This window comes from Ostrinia furnacalis, unplaced genomic scaffold (assembly GCF_004193835.3).
Source record: "Ostrinia furnacalis isolate ACB-3 unplaced genomic scaffold, ASM419383v2 OfSCF5438, whole genome shotgun sequence".
In the NCBI taxonomy this organism is placed as follows: Eukaryota; Metazoa; Arthropoda; class Insecta; order Lepidoptera; family Crambidae; genus Ostrinia; species Ostrinia furnacalis.
The window spans coordinates 923,744-944,884 of NW_021135677.1; the positions used below are offsets into that span (position 1 = coordinate 923,744).

Consider the following 21,141-nt stretch of genomic DNA (forward strand, 5'->3'; position numbering starts at 1 on the left):
CTGACTAACTGCTCAAGCTGTCCGTGTATGGCGGGTTGGCGGGCCTTAGATTCACATTATCCTATCTTCTTTTTCTCTATGGCTTTGTACAGTTTGTATTTTAGCCAGTGTCATGTTAAATGTGAAAGAATTCGAATAATGAGTGACGAATTATTGATATAAGATGAGGTGTCTTTTGAGAGAATTCAATGCAATCTTGTTTTGTTTAATTTGCCCACATTCATGCATCTTCACTGAGCGCACGCGCTTTACGCCACGCCATTTAAATAGTCAATAATTTTCATATCACACTGTACCTGCTTGTCAGGCATAGCTCTTGGTTGTTGCGTGGGCTTCATGCGCTTTACGCAGTCCGAGAGAGAACACTGCCACTGTACAACTAACCTTATGGCAAGCGAATAGGGTTCTATATCACACTGTACCTGCTTATCGGGCGTGCGAGCGGGCCTTTCAGTTCAGCGTGGGCTTCATAGTCCAAACGAGAACACTGTCACTAAGTGTACGCGTTTTACTACCTTATGACAAGTCAATAAGGTTCATATAACATTGTACCTGCTTATCGGTCGTAGCGGGAGTGCGAGCGGGCCTTTCAGCTGCTGCATGTGCTTCACGCGCCTTACGCAGTCCAAGGGAGAACACTGCCACTGTACAACTAACCTTATGGCAAGCGAATAGGGTTCTATATCACACTGTACCTGCTTATCGGGCGTGCGAGCGGGCCTTTCAGCCTTAGCGTGGGCTTCATAGTCCAAACGAGAACACTGTCACTAAGTGTACGCATTTTACTACCTTATGACAATTCAATAAGGTTCATATCACACTGTACCTGCTTATCGGGCGTAGCGGGCGTGCGAGCGGGCCTTTCAGCTGCTGCATGTGCTTCACGCGCTTTACGCAGTCCAAGAGAGAACACTGCCACTGAACGCACGCGCTTTACTAGTGCAGCTTTGGCGCGCGACCGACCTGGGAAAGAATAATCAGAGGTGGAATTGTGTAAAGCAATCGTAATCATTTGACAGTTCATATCGTACGATAAAGTCAGTTAAACAAAGCGTTTGACAGAATAATCGTACGTTATGAACTGTCAAATGATAACGATTGCTTTACACAATTCCACCTCATATGTGTTTTACAAATAATATTACTTTGTAGTGAACGAATCGAATTAAGAAAAATGTGCTTGTTAGCAATGAGTTCACTACTTAACAGTAGTCCAGTGGCCGGAGGTGATCGAGACCAATTTTCTTATGACAGAAGAGAGTGGTTCGATTCTACCGGAACCTCGCGGCCACCTTTGACAATATAGCTCAACAGTGTCGTGATCGGATTGCCGATTAGAGGGTTGCCTGTTCGATTCGTCATCATCATCATTTCAGCTTCAGGAGAGGGCTCCTGAGGCTGTTCATGGGAATGAACGTGGGAATAAGCTTCCCCCATTGATTTCCATATTTTTGCCTTGATGGTAGCGGCCTGCATGAAACGCATTCTCAGCTATTTTCGATTCTTATCGATGGCTACGGACCAAATCTTATTAATCTTAGCTGGAGGCTCCTTTTTCATAAGTGTTATCAAAATAAAAACTCACTTCCTTTATCCTTAGGCTTGTCGTCCTCACTGGAAGTAGCACTGATGTCGATTGTGGAAGGTACCGCGTTCAAGTCCGGCTCAGAACCACCCGCGCTCACGCTGCCTGACAGCTCCTGTAATTGACATTTGTCATGTTATTGTAAAGAATACATACCATACATTATTTCTATTTTAGTACTTTAGTAGTTAACCATTTAAAAAACAGATTCTAACAAAAATAACAAGCTCTGGTGAGTGACCAGGCAGTGGTGGAATAGATCCCACATTAATTTGAACTTTATACAGTGAAGATACGGTTGAAAATAAATGAAAATATTTTTCCTGAGCTTGGTTAGGGGTTAAATGTAATCTTGAATTTACCCCTTTGTCCTGGAAGGAGGGTTATGTTCTTGTCTCCGAATTTTTGTAACCAAGTTTGACAACTTTTCTTCTTTTCAGTCAGGAGTAATGCTTGGTTAATGTGGGACTCTCCCAGCTAGAAGGGCAGGGCCTACATATTAAAACCCGATGGTATCCCCAGGAGAAAAATAGGACGAAGCAGCAAGTTATTGTTCTAACTCATCAGCATCTCCTCAGGCTATAGATTTTTTTTATCCACTACGAGGAAGCTCTTGGCCTATATCTCACCTGATGGTAAGTGATGATCAGGCCCAAGGTGAAAGCGAGCTTTACTCGGAATCCTCAACCACGGAGGAACTGGCTATCTTACCTCTAACTGCTGGAACACAACAATGCTGTTAATATTGTTGTTATGGCGACAGACTTAGGTAAGATGGTGGTAGCTAGAACAAGCCCTACCACCAACCAAACTGAACAGAAAAATCTGCCCCCACTGGGAATCGAACCCGGGACCTCTGCGTCTGAAGCACGTGGTCTTAACACTAGACCACAGAGGCCCCTCGAGTCTCTCCAGGATCGAGGAGCCCACATATTCTTTCCTCAGGTTTATTTTTATTTTATTTTTCTTTGTTCAGAAAACCACAGTTCTTTGTAGCTTGTTTTAATTCAGCTAAAGGTAACAATAAACTACTATGGAATACTATTAAGAATATTGCTAATCTACGTAATAAGACTCATTCAAACGATGAACTGCTGGCTAACAGTGAGAACAATCTTCAAACGTTGAATAATATCAATACCTTTTTTGCAACTATTGGATCAGAACTGTATAATAAAATGCCTAAAAACATAACTCCTCTACCTTCATGTTCTGCAGGTCCTAAAAACTCCTTTGCCCTGTACGAAACGACTTTGAGCGAAGTTGAGAGTATAATATTGGCACTGAAATCTGATTGCTCTCCGGGCTGGGATGGCCTGACGTCTGGGGTTATAAGGTGCGTTAGATCTGTTTTGGTCCCTGTGCTGACCAATTTATTCAACCGTTGCTTTTTGGAGGGTGTGTTTCCGACTGCCTTGAAGAAATCCATAGTGATCCCTATTCATAAGGGCGGGGAGCGAGATTGTGTCAATAATTACCGTCCAATTTCTATCCTTCCGGTACTGTCAAAAATTTTGGAAAAATCATTAACAAACGCTTGACTCGATTTCTTGAACACAATAATCTTTTGTCGGCCTCGCAGTACGGTTTTAGGTCGGGTAAATCGACAAGTGATGCCATTCATGATTTGACTGATTTCATTGTAGATAAACTAGACAAAAAGTTGAAATGCTTGACAATTTTTATTGATTTGGCCAAGGCGTTTGACACAGTCTCGTTTCCTAAGCTTCTGGAGATGCTAGAGACTGGTTTTGGGGTTCGAGGAGCTCAATTACATCTTCTCAAGGACTATCTTCTCAATCGCAACCAGTGCGTAAGAATAGGAGACTGCCTGAGCTCAGAGAAACCTATTGTTTGTGGCGTCCCGCAGGGCAGTATATTGGGGCCTACTCTGTTTTTGACTTACATAAATGAGTTAAGTGGCCTTAATATATCGAACTGCAAGATCACTTCTTATGCAGACGATACTGCGCTCACTTTCTTTGGGAAATCCTGGCAGGAAGTTTTCGATGCAGCACAACGTGGTTTCAACAGGATATGTCACTGGCTTGCAGCAAATCATCTGACTCTTAACGCTGCTAAAACCAAATTTATGCCTTTCTCTGTTGGGGGACATCCCCCTGATTGTGATGGCAAGATTGTGGCTCATTCTTGCGCGTTTCCGCCACTCACAGCATGTGCTTGTCCTACTTTAGCTAGAACTGACACTATTAGGTACCTTGGTGTCATTGTCGATGACAGATTGACATTCGAACCGCATATTGTGGGTGTTTCTCAGAAGGTTAGGAAGCTAACATATATTTTTAAACAATTAAGACAAACTGTCGACAAAAATCTTATGAGAAACATTTACTTGGCGCTCTGTCACTCGATCGTTTCGTATGGTATTACGGTGTGGGGATGTGCAGCTAAGTCGCACTTGATTACTCTAGAGAGAGCCCAAAGGCTAATACTCAAGGTCAGCCATAACAAACCCCGATTATACCCAACAAAGGAGCTGTACAAGGAATGTAATGTCCTAACAGTGCGACAAGCCTACTTACTAGCCACTATAATGAAACAACATGGTCTTCTACATTACGACGAGGATCATGTACGTGCTAATACTAGGAGACATTACATGGTATGTGATCCAGCGAAGGGCAGGACTAATTTATTCAGAAGGTCTTTTACTTATCAAGGAGGAAGGCAGTACAATAAGGCCAATATGTATTTGAATATTTATTCAAAAACGAAATTCCACTGTAAAAAAATTGTCCAAGATTGGCTACAGTCGTTGGATTATTTGGAGACGGAGAAATTAATTGCTAAATAAATGAATCATTCATACTCAACAAATACACTCGCACATAATAATTATACACTCACACACAATTTCACACTCACATTTAATATCACACTCACACACAATATCACACTAACACAATATCACTGTGTGAAATTTCTAATGGACATTTTTTTGAAATTTTTATTTTGTTTTAGGCACGCATTATATCGCAGACTTGCTAATGTAGGTATACATATTTCTTTCTTTGTTACTTGGTAGGGATGAAGCCTGGTAGCCCAAGACACAGGTCTTTCCTAGTTTGGGTACCAGTCTCCCATATACAACATTATAGCATATCTATGTATAAATATACTTAAGTATTTATTAATGTTAGTATTAAGCTTGTTTTGTATGGGAGAAAATAAATAATTTATTATTATTATAATTATTATTAACTTGTTTTAAGGAGGTTTTCACTCAAGTCTGGCAACACTATCCTACCTGCAGCGTGGGGTTGACCAGCGGGCGGTGCTGTGCGGGGTGCGGGATGCAGTGCGCCGAGCGGTGCAGTGGCTCGTCGCGGAGGCCTCTCACTCCGAGGAGCGATAGCGGAGCACCCGGTACCACCTCCTATAGTAGATCAACCCCTCACCTGCAGCGTGGGGTTGACCAGCGGGCGGTCTCACACCAAGCAGGGATAGCGGAGCACCCGGTACCACCTCCTATAGTAACATCAACCCCTCACCCCTATAGTAACATCAACCCCTCACGTGCAGCGTGGGGTTGACCAGCGGGCGGTCTCACACCAAGCAGGGATAGCGGAGCACCCGGTACCACCTCCTATAGTAACATCAACCCCTCACCCCTATAGTAACATCAACCCCTCACCTGCAGCGTGGGGTTGACCAGCGGGCGGTGCTGTGCGGGGTGCGGGATGCAGTGCGCCGAGCGGTGCAGCGGCTCGTCCCGGAGGCCTCTCACTCCGAGGAGCGATAGCGGAGCACCCGGTACCACCTCCTTTAATGACAATCAAAACCATCAGGTCAAAACAATTCTAATCTCAGTCCAACATTCAGGGACAGTCTAAACGCCTTTGCACGCCACGCAAGGGCAGCGAAGCACCAGGTACTACCTTGTATTTTAACAACATAACATCATTCCTTCATCAGCGGTTTCTTGCTACGTCTGGTCCGAATCCATGGAATTACGGTTCGGAGTAGTCATATAATTTTTATGGTAGTTTACGGACTAGATACGATATTCGTCATCCAAGATCTGTATTTAGTATTCTAGATTCATTTGCCTCCTGCAGAAGAGGGTCGTCTCCATTTCATCGTCATCAACATTTCATCCACAGAACATCCACCGCTGGACAAAGGCCTCCCCCAAGGATTTCCACAAGGACCGGCCGGTGGCAGTCTGTCGCAAAACTAATAGAAAGGTAGACTCTTGAATGGAGACTGCGTTTAGGCAACTGTATGGGACACCCGTTTGCTCAATGGACCAAAAACAATAAAAAGATCACTGGACAAAAATATAGAATAAATTCCTAGACTTACCTTGCGTCGTATAGGCTTAGTAGGGCTAACATCCTGCAGCATTTGCAAAGACCCAGTTGTGACCGGTTCCGTTATGGACGCCGCTTTAGGCCTGAAAGACACCCTCAAGTTATCACCACGAAATGACGTCACGTGCCACGCTGAAGAATGATAGAGAAGCCACTATTTACAGTACTGTGCGGTAGTAAAAACGATGTGTGGATAGAATAGGCGTATAAATAAGAGAAGGGTTTTATAAACAAGCTGTTATATTATTTTCTAATAAAAAAACTCTCTTTCTGTCTGAATACTCGTACAAAAGCATCATTATGATCTGTTTGGTAATTCATTAAGCAGTCTGTCTTTTTTCCTTTCCCTTTTAACAAAGAAAGGTACTTTTGCTTACTGAATGAATAAAAAAAAATTACCATCTCTCGTCATACCTACTCGTAAGATTACACACTAGGTTTAAAATAATATGAGACACAAAAAAGAGGCTATGTCGTGAGAAAGAGAAGTTTATTATACAACTTCTTGTTTATAAAGTAGAATAAAAATAAGAAGAAACAGAGAGTGAAAAAGATAAATAAGAAATAAAATAAAATTACCTTGGCTTCGATGTTCTATTGTTTTTCGAACATAGGGGTTTTTTTCAATAACAAATAACTAGTTTCATAGAAAATTCTTTAATTAAAATATTAACAAAGATTTATTAAAGGAATTATCTTGATAGCAGATATTAACAAAAACAAATATTAAATAAAACACATCTACAAATAATAAATTGCAAAAAACAATCACAAAACAAACAAAAATAAATTAAAGCAAGCACAACATCGTTATTACTTCAAGATATTAAGTAAAAATATTGAGTTAATTAAATATTTATTTAACGAACTCAAATCTACACACCCATCCAGGCAATACTTGTGCCAAATTAACTGAAAACAAAAGAATTTAACCAAATTAAAATCTATGCCATTTTCGACTACGACATTCACATGGTTTCTCAAACTGTAATTAATAAAATTAAATATTTCTTACGGAGTTTAAAGCCATGTATTCATTAGGCAACATTTGTTGATAAACTGTTTATGACTAGTGTGAAACAAGTTTACCATAAACACAGGTTTCTGAAACTTGGCCGTCCACAGCGTACGAAGCGCTGGTAGGGCCCAAAAGATAAGGAGACATGTAAAGTGCCCCATAAGGGCTACCTTTTCTTTTTTATTATTTTCTATTGACGTTCATAAGTGCCACTTGTGGTCTAAACTGAATAAATATTTTTGATTTTGATTTTGATTTTTTTGATAATACATGGCTTTAATTTCTTTCTAAAAATAGATCACGGATCAATATTAGGAATACAGTTTGAGAAACATGTGTAGGCAGCACTATAGTTTTTGATTCAAGTCAGTAAAATGTTATTCGAACTAGTCTCCACAGATTACCAAAGCATATTTCCAAAATAACATTTCTGCCAATAGAAAGAGACAGCTGAAATTGTATTCACTGGCTCGAATTAAAAACTGGACTTTCATGTATGGTAACAGGGTTGCATTTGTCTTGGCACATGGCGCGTTAACTACCGTTCACCGTGCATGATTTCAGCTATCATGCATGCACACATAATTCTATGATGTATGATTTTTAATTTTTATGCATAAATACAAATAGGGCGTAGATTTCAAATATTACTAGATGGCGCTATTAAAGGTATATTAACACGATGAAAATATTCATGAGCCAATCAGGCCAATGAGGGTTTTCGCGTATGAAAAATCCGCCAGATGGCAATACGTAGACGCGAGGTCCAAATGCTGCATGCCTGGTTATTTTTGACATGACATTGACAGATATGTCAAAATCCACCAATCACGCAGCAGTCAGACCCCACATCCACGTCCCGCCATCTAGCGGATCTTTCATTCGCGAAAACCCTCATTTTAAGAGCAAATCTATTCGGGTCTCTACTCTCTAGATAGGGATTTTTCTAACGTTTAGATTTAATGATTTGTTTCCTTAATTAAATCCGGTTAAGTTCATTATTACTTGAGCAACTATTTTTCAAAATATTCATTTTGACAGTTAACTATGAGTATACAGCGCCATCTAGTATTCATATTTCATTCACAGTTTTTTGCTAAATCTTCAACATAATGAACCATAACATCCTATCATTTCTCATGCTTTAAAATTATAACTGACAAATCTATCCAATCTATAAATACACTCTAGTATTCAGGCAAAATTGGTTCTCAAAATTTCAACAGATCTATGTAAAACCTGAAAATCATGCGCCTAAGAAATATTGGGGACATTTAAAGGGGAGTACTAAATATTAGTGATGGTGTTAACCTCATAGGTGTCACCACTCCAGTCCCTCGATTTTTTAATCTGTTGACAATTTTTGTTTTAAAATCCAATTATTATAGTGTTCTTCAAACTCTAGTAAAAAAAGAAATTTTACTAGGCGATTTGTAAATCACTTTTTATACGAAGGTTTGCCAATAAGTTTGCTAAAAATTGTTAATTTGGAATATTGTGGCGATCTAGTGCTTTTGCTATTCTAGGCTTGATTATTTTTGTGTAATCAATCGAGTTAAGGGTTAACAAATTGCGCTATAAAGACCGACTGACCTGAAAGGCGGAATTTCTGGTATTTTTCCAATGTTGATTTTGTTGCCAGGAGCCATAGGCGATTTCGGACGATCTGTCGTCGGGCCAGAGCTGTAAAAATGTATAATTGGCTTACTTTTCTTTTAACATAGTTTAGCTGTAATTTCTACTTGCGACCATGCCTTTTACTATTATAATCAGGTCAATTAGGCTCCACTGCAGAGCAGGCCCTCTGCAAATGATTTGGTTCACACTATTTACGCTGGCCTAAGATGCGCCACTATGAAATTGTATCGTGGTATTATATTGATTTTAAACGATTAATGTTTGATAAATACCTCGATGAGATTTTATCGTGGCGTGCATCCTTGCCCAGCTACATATAATATGCCCCTTAGTCGCCTATCACGACATCCGTGGTAAGAATACCCGGTGTTCCTGTTCTACTCTGTAAGCGGCTCTAAACTCGCAAGTGGGGGTGGTCTCATTCTGTAGAATCGCAGAGTACTGCAACCCACTCTGAGCTCTATTTATGACGCAATACGGACCTGTGTTCCGTATGGCGGCAAGCGCGCGACGCGCGTCATATTTCTCTTAGTAGCATCACGACATCCACTGCAAGAATGAGGGTGGTCCAATTCTACTCTGTATACGTAGAATTGCAGAGTACTGCAAGCTATTCTGAGCTCTACTTCTAACGTAATAAGGACCTGTGTTCTGTACGCGGCGATTCGCGCGCGACGTGGTTGTCATATTTGTCCTTTAGTACCTTCAAGCATCCACGGGAAAAGTGTCAAGTGGCCCAATTCTGCTCTGTATCCGTAGAATCGGAGAGTACTGCAAGCGATTCTAAGCTCTATCTCCAATGTAATACGGACCTGTGTTCCGCGTGCGGCGGCGCGCGCGCGACCCGTGGCGTGGTGGGCGTAGCACGTGGCGTGCTGCGTGCCGGCGTTCGCACGTCATCTGAACTCGCGCACTCCGACTGCGGAAGCAATACGTTACTAACTCAGATACAAGTGTATTAAAGTGTTCAATCTACACAGACAGTTTTATAAAATTTGAGTTGTCGTTACTGAGAAAAATGCAAAATAAAATGAAATTATAAGTAAAGACCTATTTCAAATAATAACTAGACAGCATTTTGGCCAGCTAATTCTCATTTGGATTTCAGTTGGTTTTAAATATTAAAATCAAAATATGGTACTGTTCAAAATTTTGGTTTGTTGATAAAATGTACAAAATTTAAACATTTAAATTCTTTTAACGACAACTACTTACGTATGTTAATAATGAAATCAGAAATGAAAAGTCAACAAACAGAAACCACGCGGTTATTATGCGTGTCTGAACAAGTTCTCATAGAATTAAATAAGTACTAGCTGACTCGGCTAACTTTGTACCGCTAATTTTCATCAGAAAAAATGTAAGATTCTAAGCCTACGCGCAGACCATTGATTTTTCGTCGGCCGATAGTTTAGTCGGGCAGTTGATCAGTATGGGCATGGAAGTGCGCACATTACGCCGATTCGATTTGGCTGATTCTTCATACAATTTAAAATCGGGCACAACTATCGGCCAACTAAAAATCGCTAGCCTGCGCCTAGTCTAAATGTGAAAGATATTTTCAAATAAGGCCAGTTTATTCGGAGTTTATTCATTACAAACAATTAAATCTTTCCTATTTTAATATTAGTGTAGAACAGCAACTTACCAACAGCGGCGCGTGGGCATTCTTAATGGCCTCCCTTCTCTGGAACTCGACCTTGGCCATCTCGGTGGCCAGCCACGCCGGGATCTCCGGGATGGCCATGCGCAGCGCCAGCACCACCACCAGGATCACGTGCTGCAAGGACATCACTAGTTGGAACATAATGTCACTGTCAAATCAAGAGAGACGACTGCCTGATAAAAGCCTAAGAGATGTCGTTGACATTGCGCTGCGTCAATGATCACCAGGATCACGTGCTGCAATCACGCCACTAGTTGGAACACAATGTCACTGTGAACACTGCCTGACAAAAGCCTGAGAGATGTCATTGCCATCGCGCTACGATGATCACCAGGATCACGTGCTGCAATGGACATCACTATTTGGAACACAATGTCACTGTGAAGACTGCCTGACAAAAGCCTGAGAGATGTCATTGACATTGCGCTACGTCAATGATCACCAGGATCACGTGCTGCAAGGACATCACTATTTGGAACATAATGTCACTGTGAAGACTGCCTGACAAAAGCCTGAGAGATGTCATTGACATCGCGCTACGATGATCACCAGGATCACATGCTGTAATAACGTCACTAGTTGGAACATAACGTCCCTGTGGAGACTGCCTGACAAAAACCTTAGAGATGTCATTGCCATCGCGCTACGATGATCACCAGGATCACGTGCTGCAAGGACATCACTATTTGGAACATAATGTCACTGTGGGGACTGCCTGACAAAAGCCTGAGAGATGTCATTGACATTGCGCTACGATGATCACCAGGATCACATGCTGCAAGGAACGTCACTAAAGCCTGGTCCGTGTTGCTGTCGCGCTCGCACACTCACTGCGGACGCCCGTCGCTCAGTCGCGACAGCAATATAATTACGCGCGAGCGATAAGGATGGGTAGCTTGGGGTCATTGGACAAAATTCTACGTGCTCACAGACCATACTATAGATCTAGCTATTAGAGGTGTTGTAGCGCATAACTGGGCCTGTGTCTGAGGTATGGGAGCGACACGGGTGTTTTTGTGACGTCTTACGTCAGGGAGACTTCAGATGTGCTTCAGCCTTGTATGCTCTGTCACGTCATATTATGTTAGATTGACCGGTTGGTAGCATTCCGCATGTAGCGCCTTCCTGCTACCTTTATAAGGTCGTCTGTCCACCTTGTGGGTGGACGTCCTACGCTGCCTCATCGGACGTCAGTTTCCTGCTTATTGCTAATTAAGCTTATTAATCCGTCGTGCTATGGAACACAATGGAACAGTCAACAATAACGGCGCGTGCGCGTTCTTAATGGCCTCCCTTCTCTGGAACTCGACCTTGGCCATCTCGGTGGCCAGCCACGCCGGGATCTCCGGGATGGCCATGCGCAGCGCCAGCACCACCACCAGGATCACGTGCTGCAACCACGCCACTAGTTGGAACACAATCGAACGGTCAAGTGCGAGATAAGAATCTAAAGAAGTGTCTAATAGACGCGACAGTAAATCTTAACAGTAGTATTAATCAAAACAGTCAAATCAAGCGAGATTTGATTGTCTCTAATAGCTCTGCATTAGAGGCAGGCAGTCTCGAGCCACGTCTGCTCAAATAGTGACGTTGCCTCATCTTGAGGCACAACTCGCCGCGAAGGATATTACGTCGCCACGGCGGACCAAGCCAGATTTTTGATCCGCCACGTGCTTCGACCCTCTGCCATCGTGACATCTTGAGGCAGAATGAGCCTACTCGAGTGGATACGAGGCTATAATGGCGAAAAAAGCGTAACAATAACACTGTCATCAGGTAAACGTGCTCTAATAGACGTCACTAGCTGGAATTCAATGAAACAGTCAACAAAAGCGGCGCGTGCGCGTTCTTAATGGCCTCCCTTCTCTGGAACTCGACCTTGGCCATCTCGGTGGCCAGCCACGCCGGGATCTCCGGGATGGCCATGCGCAGCGCCAGCACCACCACCAGGATCACGTGCTGAAAGGAACATCACTATTTGGGACATAATGTCACTGTCAAATCAAGAGAGACGACTGCCTGATAAAAGCCTAAGAGATGTCATTGACATTGCGCTGCGTCAATGATCACCAGGATCACATGCTGCAAGGAACGTCATTAAAGCCTGGTCCGTGAGCACGTTGAATTTTGTCCAATGACCCCAAGCTACCCATCCTTATCGCTCGCGCGTAATTATGTTGCTGTTGCGCTCGCACACTCACTGCGGGCGCCCGTCGCACAGTCGCGACAGCAATATAATTACGCGCGAGCGATAAGGATGGGTGGCTTGGGGTCGTTGGACAAAATTCTACGTGTTCACAGACCATACTATAGATCTAGCTATTAGAGGTGTTGTAGCGCATAACTGGGCCATTGTCTGAGGTATGGGAACGACTCGGGAGGGTGTTTTTGTGACGTCATACGTCAGCGAGACTTCAGATAAGCTTCAATCTTGTATGCTCTATCACGTGACATTATGTCAGATTGACCGGTTGGTAGCATTCCACATGCAGCGCCTTCCTGCTACCTTTATAAGGTCGTCTGTCCATCTTGTGGGTGGACGTCCTACGCTGCGCTTGACGCTTCATGGCCTTCTCCAGAACCTTGCTGCCTCATCGGCCGTCAGTTTCCTGCTTATTGCTACTTAAGCTTTTTAATCTGTCGTGCTATGGAACACAATGGAACAGTGAACAACAGCGGCGCGTGCGCGTTCTTAATGGCCTCCCTTCTCTGGAACTCGACCTTGGCCATCTCGGTGGCCAGCCACGCCGGGATCTCCGGGATGGCCATGCGCAGCGCCAGCACCACCACCAGGATCACGTGCTGCAATGGACATCACTAGTTGGAATATAATGTCACTGTGGGGACTGCCTGACAAAAGCCTGAGAGATGTCATTGACATTGCGCTACGTAGAATTTTGTCCAATGACCCCAAGCTACCCATCCTTATCGCTCGCGTGTAATTATGTTGCTGTCGCGCTCGCACACTCACTGCGGGCGCCCGTCGCACAGTCGCGACAGCAATAGTTGGAACACAATCGAACGGTCAAGTGCGAGATAAGAATCTAAAGAAGTGTCTAATAGACGCGACAAAATCCTCTAAAAGGTAGCACTGTCACCAGGATCACGTGCTTTAATGGATGTCAATACGATATAACGATGATATCAAGCGGTAGGCTGCCTGACAAAAGCCTGAGAGAATTGCGCTACGTCAATGATCACCAGGATCACATGCTGCAAGGAACGTCACTAAAGCCTGGTCCGTGAGCACGTAGAATTTTGTCCAATGACCCCAAGCTACCCATCCTTATCGCTCGCGTGTAATTATGTTGCTGTCGCGCTCGCACACTCACTGCGGGCGCCCGTCGCTCAGTCGCGACAGCAATAGTTGGAACACAATCGAACGGTCAATGCGGGATAAGAATCTAAAGAAGTCGTATCTAATAGACGCGACAGTAAATCTCAACAGTAGCACTAATGAACAGGATCACGTGCTGCAATCACGGCACTAGTTGGAACACAGTGGCACTGTGATCTGATATGATTGTGTCTAATAACAACGCCCGAGCGCGGTTTGTATGTGAGCGCGCCAATACGTATGCGGCGCGCACGCATACACTGACTAATTTAGCGTGGATTAGCGGTGAGGTGCGCTGAATTCTGTTTGTGTTTTGCCACGATGAGCAGCACGGAGTGCGCCGGCCTTGCATTAAGTTTCTCGCTGTAGGAATATTATTTTTATTTTATTTTGTTTGGAAAACATACAGTGAAACAATAAAAGATTAACCACTGCTTAAGAAACTGTACACCGTATTGCAAGCGCACAAGACCTCTAATGCTATGATGTGGAGCACTGGCTGCCGTAAGCTACAGGCTGAAGGATTGTAGACCGTATTGCAAGGGCACAAGACCTCTAAAGCCACGATGAGGAGCACCGAATGCGCGGGCGCCCGGTGCGGCGTCGAACCGTAAGATACACGCTACGGTAATATGGACCGTATTGCAAGCGCACATGACCCCTAATGGCACGATGAGGAGTACGCGAGCGCAGTATCTGGCAGTAAGCTACACGCTGTAGGAATATGGGCCGTATTGCAATGACACGCTGTGGGAATATAAGCCGTATTGCAAGGACGCAAGACCTCTAGTGCCTCAAAGAGGAGCGCTGGCTGTCGCAGGCTTCTCGCTGTTGGAATATACACTGTATTACAACTGCACAAGACCTCCAACGCCACGATGAGCAGCACGGAGTGCGCGGGCGCGGCGCCGGGCAGCAGGCGTTGTACTGGCTCCGCAGTAAGCTTCTTGCTGTTGGAATATGAGCCGTATTGTAAGGGCACAAGACCTCTAGTGCTACGGAGCGCTGGCTGTCGCCGGCTTCTTGCTGTTGGAATATAGCTCTTATTACAAGTGCACAAGACCTCCAACGCCACGATGAGCAGCACGGAGTCCGCGGGCGCGGCGCCGGGCAGCAGACGGTTTACTGGCCCTGCAGTAACCTTCTTGCTGTTGGAATATGAGCCGTATTGCAAGCGCACAAGACCTCTAGTGCCTCAAAGAGGAGCGCTGCCTGTCGCAAGCTTCTTGCGATGGGAATATAGCTCATATTACAACGCCATAAGACCTTTAACGCCACGATGAAGAGCACCGAATGCGCGGGCGCCCGAGCGCGGCGTCGAACCGTAAGATACACGCTATGGCAATATAGCTCATATTGCAAAGGCAAAAGACCTCTAGTGCTACGGAGCGCTGGCTGCCGCAGGCTACACGCTGTTGGAATATAGCTCATATTACAACGCCACAAGACCTCTTATGTCCCTAATGAGTGCACGGACGCAGCGTCTGGCAGTAAGCTACACGCTGTAGGAATATGGGCCGTATTGTAATGGCACGCTGTGGAAGTATAGACTGTATTGCAAAGGCACAAGACCTCTAAAGCCACGATGAGGAGCACGGAATGCGCGGGCGCCCGGGCGCGGCGTCGAACCGTAAGATACACGCTATGGCAATATAGCTCATATTGCAAAGGCAAAAGACCTCTAGTGCTACGGAGCGCTGGCTGCCGCAGGCTACACGCTGTGGGAATATAGCTCTTATTACAAGCGCACAAGACCTCCAACGCCACGACGAGCAGCACGGAGTGCGCGGGCGCGGCGTCAGCAGCAGGCTATGGGAATAGGCGCCCTATTGCAAAGGTACAAGACCTCTAGTGCCTCAAAGAGGAGCGCTGGCTGTCGCAGGCTTCTCGCTGTTGGAATATAGCTCTTATTACAAGCGCACAAGACCTCCAACGCCACGACGAGCAGCACGGAGTGCGCGGGCGCGGCGCCGGGCAGCAGGCGGTGCACGGGCCCCGAGAGCCCGATGAGCGCGCAGTTCACCAGCACCGCCACGCCCGCCATCGCCTCATTGCGGGCTATAGGAATATGGGCCGTATTGCAACGGTATAAGACCCACGAAGAGCAGCACTAGCTGACACAGGCTAAATGCTGTGGGAATATAGCTCATATTACAACGCCAGAAGACCCCTAATGCCCCTAATGAGTGCGCGGGCGCAGCGTCTGGCAGTAAGCTACACGCTGTAGGAATATGAGCCGTATTGAAATGACACGCTGTGGAAGTATAGACTGTATTGCAAAGGCACAAGACCTCTAAGGCCACAATGAAGAGCACGGAGTGCATGGGCGCGGCGTCGGGCAGTAAGCTACACGCTGTGGGAATATAGGACGTATTGCACTGTCCTAAGACCTTCAGTACCATGATGAGGAGCACGGAGTGCGCGAGCGCAGTATCTGGCAGTAAGCTACACGCTATGGGAATATAGCTCATATTACAACGCCATAAGACCTCTAACGCCACGATGAGGAGCACCGAATGCGCGGGCGCCCGGGCGCGGCGTCGAACCGTAAGATACACGCTATGGCAATATAGCTCATATTGCAAAGGCAAAAGACCTCTAGTGCTACGGAGCGCTGGCTGCCGCAGGCTTCTCGCTGTTGGAACATAGCTCTTATTACAAGCGCACAAGACCTCCAACGCCACGACGAGCAGCACGAAATGCGCGGGCGCCCGGGCGCGGCGTCGAACCGTAAGATACACGCTATAGAAATATGAACCGTATTGCAAGGCCACAAGACCACGATGACGAGCATTGGCAGCCGCAGGCTGACGCTGTGGGAATATAGCTCTTATTACAACTACACAAGACCTCCAACGCCACGACGAGCAGCACGGAGTGCGCGGGCGCGGCGCCGGGCAGCAGGCGGTGCACGGGCCCCGAGAGCCCGATGAGCGCGCAGTTCACCAGCACCGCCACGCCCGCCATCGCCTCATTGCGGGCTATAGGAATATGGGCCGATTTGCAACGGTATAAGACCCCTAGTGCCATAAAGAGCAGCACTAGCTGACAAGCTACACGCTGTAAGAATAGAAGCCGTATTGCAAGCGCACAAGACCTCTCATGTCTCTTAGAGTGCGCGGGCGCAGCGTCTGACAGTAAGCTACACGCTGCGGAAATATAGTTCATATTACAACTGTACAAGACCTCTAATGCCCGACGCCGCCTAAAGATTACTGCAGGGCCAGTGGCCATGCAGCATGTCGCAGGCTTCTTGCTGTGGGAACATAGCTCTTATTACAACTGCCACAAGTCTTCTAAAGCCACAATGAGCAGCACGGAGTGCGCGGGCGCAGCGTCTCTCTGTAAGCTACACGCTGTAGGAATATGGGCCGTATTGCAATGACACGCTGTGGAAGTATAGACTGTATTGCAAAGGCACAAGACCTCTAAAGCCACGATGAGGAGCACGGAATGCGCGGGCGCCCGGGCGCGGCGTCGAACCGTAAGATACACGCTATGGCAATATAGCTCATATTGCAAAGGCAAAAGACCTCTAGTGCTACGGAGCGCTGGCTGCCGCAGGCTACACGCTGCGGGAATATAGCTCTTATTACAAGCGCACAAGACCTCCAACGCCACGACGAGCAGCACGGAGTGCGCGGGCGCGGCGTCAGCAGCAGGCTATGGGAATAGGCGCCCTATTGCAAAGGTACAAGACCTCTAGTGCCTCAAAGAGGAGCGCTGGCTGTCGCAGGCTTCTCGCTGTTGGAATATAGCTCTTATTACAAGCGCACAAGACCTCCAACGCCACGACGAGCAGCACGGAGTGCGCGGGCGCGGCGCCGGGCAGCAGGCGGTGCACGGGCCCCGAGAGCCCGATGAGCGCGCAGTTCACCAGCACTGCCACGCCCGCCATCGCCTCATTGCGGGCTATAGGAATATGGGCCGTATTGCAACGGTATAAGACCCACGAAGAGCAGCACTAGCTGACATAAGCTACACGCTGTAAGAATAGAAGCCGTATTGCAAGCGCACAAGACCTCTCATGTCTCTAATGAGTGCGCGGGCGCCGCGTCTGACAGTAAGCTACACACTGTGGGAATATAGTTCATAATATTACAACGCTACAAGACTTTTAGTGCCTCAAAGAGGAGCGCTGGCTGCCGCATGCTTCTTGCTGTTGGAATATAGCTCATATTACAACGCCACAAGACCTCTAATGTCCCTAATGAGTACGCGGGCGCAGCGTCTGGCAGTAAGCTACACGCTGTGGGAATACAGGCCGTATTACAACGCTACAAGACCTCTAGTGCCACGAAGAGTTGTACTGGCTGCCACAGACTACACGCTGTGGGAATATAAGCCGTATTGCAAGCGCATAACACCTCTAATGTCCCTAATGAGTGCGCGGGCGCAGCCTCTGGCAGTAAGCTACACGCTGTGGGAATATAGCTCATATTACAACGGCACAAGACCTCTAGTGCCACGAAGAGGAGCGCTGGCTATCGCAGGCTTCTCGCTGTGGGAATATACACTGTATGGTAAGGGCACAAGACCTCTAACGCCACGATGAGGAGCACGGAGTGCGCGGGCGCGGCGCCGGCAGCAGGCTATGGGAATCGGTGCCCTATTGCAAGGGCACAAGACCTCTAGTGCTACGAAGAGGAGCGCTGGCTGTCGTCGGCTTCTTGCTGTGGGAATATAGCTCTTATTACAAGCGCACAAGACCTCCAACGCCACAACGAGCAGCACGGAGTGCGCGGGCGCGGCGCCGGGCAGCAGGCGGTGCACGGGCCCCGAGAGCCCGATGAGCGCGCAGTTCACCAGCACCGCCACGCCCGCCATNCTCCACCTCTCTTACCCTCCTCATCTCTTCTCCTCCACCTCTCTTCCCCTCCTCATCTCTTCTCCTCCACCTCTCTTACCCTCCTCCTCTCTTCTCCTCCACCTCTCTTACCCTCCTCCTCTCTTCTCCTCCACCTCTCTTACCCTCCTCCTCTCTTCCCCTCCTCTTTTCCCCTCCTCCTCTCTTCCCTTCCTCTCTTCCCCTCCTCGTCTCTTCCCTTCCTCTCTTCCCCTCCTCCTCTCTTCCCAACGTTCTTACTTCATTTAAGTTTATTTCTTTGGTTTAACAATAGGTGTCAGAGGTTTACCTTTTACACTCCTGAGATTTTCCAGAAGTAAATAGCAAGATTATTTATCATTGTCAAAAACCGGGGAGAGAGAACCTTTTCTTTATCCTGATACTCTATAAGTTTGTGTGATGTTATCATCACTACCTGCGGTCAGAAATCATTCAAGCTGCACGTGATTGCTGACTCTCTGGCGCATAGGGATCATAATAAGCAAACGTTTATTTAAGGCATAAACTGACTGGAAGTAACCAGTCTTAATAGGTCCCCTGAAGCGTTTATAACCGTCAAATAATACCCCTATCTCGTTGCAGGCGGCTGCGAGCACTTCTGCACGAACCTGACGGCCCCGGCCGGCGCCGGCCCCGGCACCGGCGGCGGGTACATCTGCACGTGCTTCCAGGGCTGGATCATATCGCCCGCGGATAGCAAGCGTTGCGTCGACGTCGACGAGTGCGCCGACGGCACGCACCACTGCTCGCAGCTTTGCACTAACTTGAATGGAAGTTACAGCTGCGATTGTAGAGAAGGCTTCAAGTTAGTATAGCACTCTAATGATGATCATCACTTGACCCGATCCTTTACTAAAGCCTGGTCCGTGAGCACGTAGAATTTTGTCCAATGACCCCAAGCTACCCATCCTTATCGCTCGCGTGTAATTATGTTGCTGTCGCGCTCGCACACTCACTGCGGGCGCCCGTCGCACAGTCGCGACAGCAATAATTACGCGCGATCAATAAGGATGGGTAGCTTGGGGTCATTGGACAAAATTCTACGTGCTCACGGACCAGGCTTTAGTACTCGTATAGCTCTACTTGTATTGGTCCACCTTATGGAAAGAAACAAAATATCCTAAACGATAAAAACCGTCAGCTAAACATTACCGTACTAACATTAGACGTGCTCGGGGCAGGGTACCGACGAGATGGTCAGACGCGGTGAGGAAGACGGTGGGCGGAAACTTACATTGGGCGGTCCACACAGTTTGTGACCGCAGTCTGTGAAGGAACACTATGTGGTCGCGATCCTCATCAGTGACGGGCCGAGGAAGAAGCCGGAAAGCAACATTACAGGCCATACTAAAATCTCTTAACATATTTAGGATTTTAACTTTAATTTTCTTTAGAGTTCAAAAATAATTGAGAGGACATTTTGGGTCAGATTGAGGTGCTAATGATAATGTAATTTAGATCACGCGTAATAAACTGACTGTGAAATGCTAATTAAAATGTCATTTTACTTACAGATTGGCAGACAGCCTCTCGGGCGTTTGCAAAGCGACAGACGGCGAAGTGGTCCTCATGTTCGCCAACGGGCCCGAAATCCGCGCCTTCGTACAGGACAAGAACGACGAATTCGACGTCATCACCTCCGAGAAGAGAATAGAGGCCATCGACTACGACCCCAAGAGAGAGATGGTGTTCTGGGCTGACAGCTACGACAAGACAATCAAGAGGTCCTACATGGTCAACGCCTTGGAGGGACAGGTGAAGACAGGATTCGCCCAGGACTTAAACATGAAAGGAAACTCCAAACCGACCGCGTTGGCCGTCGACTACATGGGCGATAACTTGTACTGGACTGAAACTGACAGAACTGGATCGAAACCGCGCGGACGCGTGATGGTCGCTAGAACAGACGGAAGGTACCGACGAGCGCTTGTGTCCGCTGGTATTGAAAGCCCCACGTCGATAGTCCTGGACCCGCAAATGGGAAGAATGTTCTGGGCTGATGCTGGATCCGCGCCGAAGATCGAAATCGCCTGGATGGACGGCTCGAAGCGGCGACCGATCGTGACCGAGAACATCCGACACCCGACCGGTTTGTCGATCGACCAGGCGATGGAACGAGCAGCACGGAGTGCGCGGGCGCGGCGCCGGGCAGCAGGCGGTGCACGGGCCCCGAGAGCCCGATGAGCGCGCAGTTCACCAGCACCGCCACGCCCGCCATCGCCTCATTGCGGGCTATAGGAATATGGGCCGTATTGCAAGGGTATAAGACCCACGAAGAGCAGCACTAGCTGACACAGGCTAAATGCTGTGGGAATATAGCTCATATTACAACGCCAGAAGACCCCTAATGCCCCTAATGAGTGCGCGGGCGCAGCGTCTGGCAGTAAGCTACACGCTGTAGGAATATGAGCCGTATTGAAATGACACGCTGTGGAAGTATAGACTGTATTGCAAAGGCACAAGACCTCTAAGGCCACAATGAAGAGCACGGAGTGCATGGGCGCGGCGTCGTGCAGTAAGCTACACGCTGTGGGAATATAGGACGTATTGCACTGTCCTAAGACCTTCAGTACCATGATGAGGAGCACGGAGTGCACGAGCGCAGTATCTGGCAGTAAGCTACACGCTATGGGAATATAGCTCATATTACAACGCCATAAGACCTCTAACGCCACGATGAGGAGCACCGAATGCGCGGGCGCCCGGGCGCGGCGTCG

At 47.0% G+C, this 21,141-nt stretch overlaps 1 protein-coding gene across 1 annotated transcript in view; it reads right to left on the reverse strand.

Moving 5' to 3' along the window:
- The window catches only part of wwk (anoctamin 8 white walker), a 45,127-nt gene that overhangs the window by 5,158 nt on the left and 18,828 nt on the right, over nucleotides 1-21,141 (reverse strand). The window contains exons 16-23 of the mRNA XM_028316123.1: nucleotides 10,224-10,355; nucleotides 9,420-9,494; nucleotides 9,220-9,226; nucleotides 8,531-8,603; nucleotides 5,912-6,002; nucleotides 4,854-4,979; nucleotides 1,586-1,700; nucleotides 827-963 (exon numbers count right to left, since the gene is read on the reverse strand). Coding sequence (XP_028171924.1) covers nucleotides 827-963; nucleotides 1,586-1,700; nucleotides 4,854-4,979; nucleotides 5,912-6,002; nucleotides 8,531-8,603; nucleotides 9,220-9,226; nucleotides 9,420-9,494; nucleotides 10,224-10,355 — 756 coding nt within the window. The remainder of the gene's footprint in view (nucleotides 1-826; nucleotides 964-1,585; nucleotides 1,701-4,853; nucleotides 4,980-5,911; nucleotides 6,003-8,530; nucleotides 8,604-9,219; nucleotides 9,227-9,419; nucleotides 9,495-10,223; nucleotides 10,356-21,141) is intronic.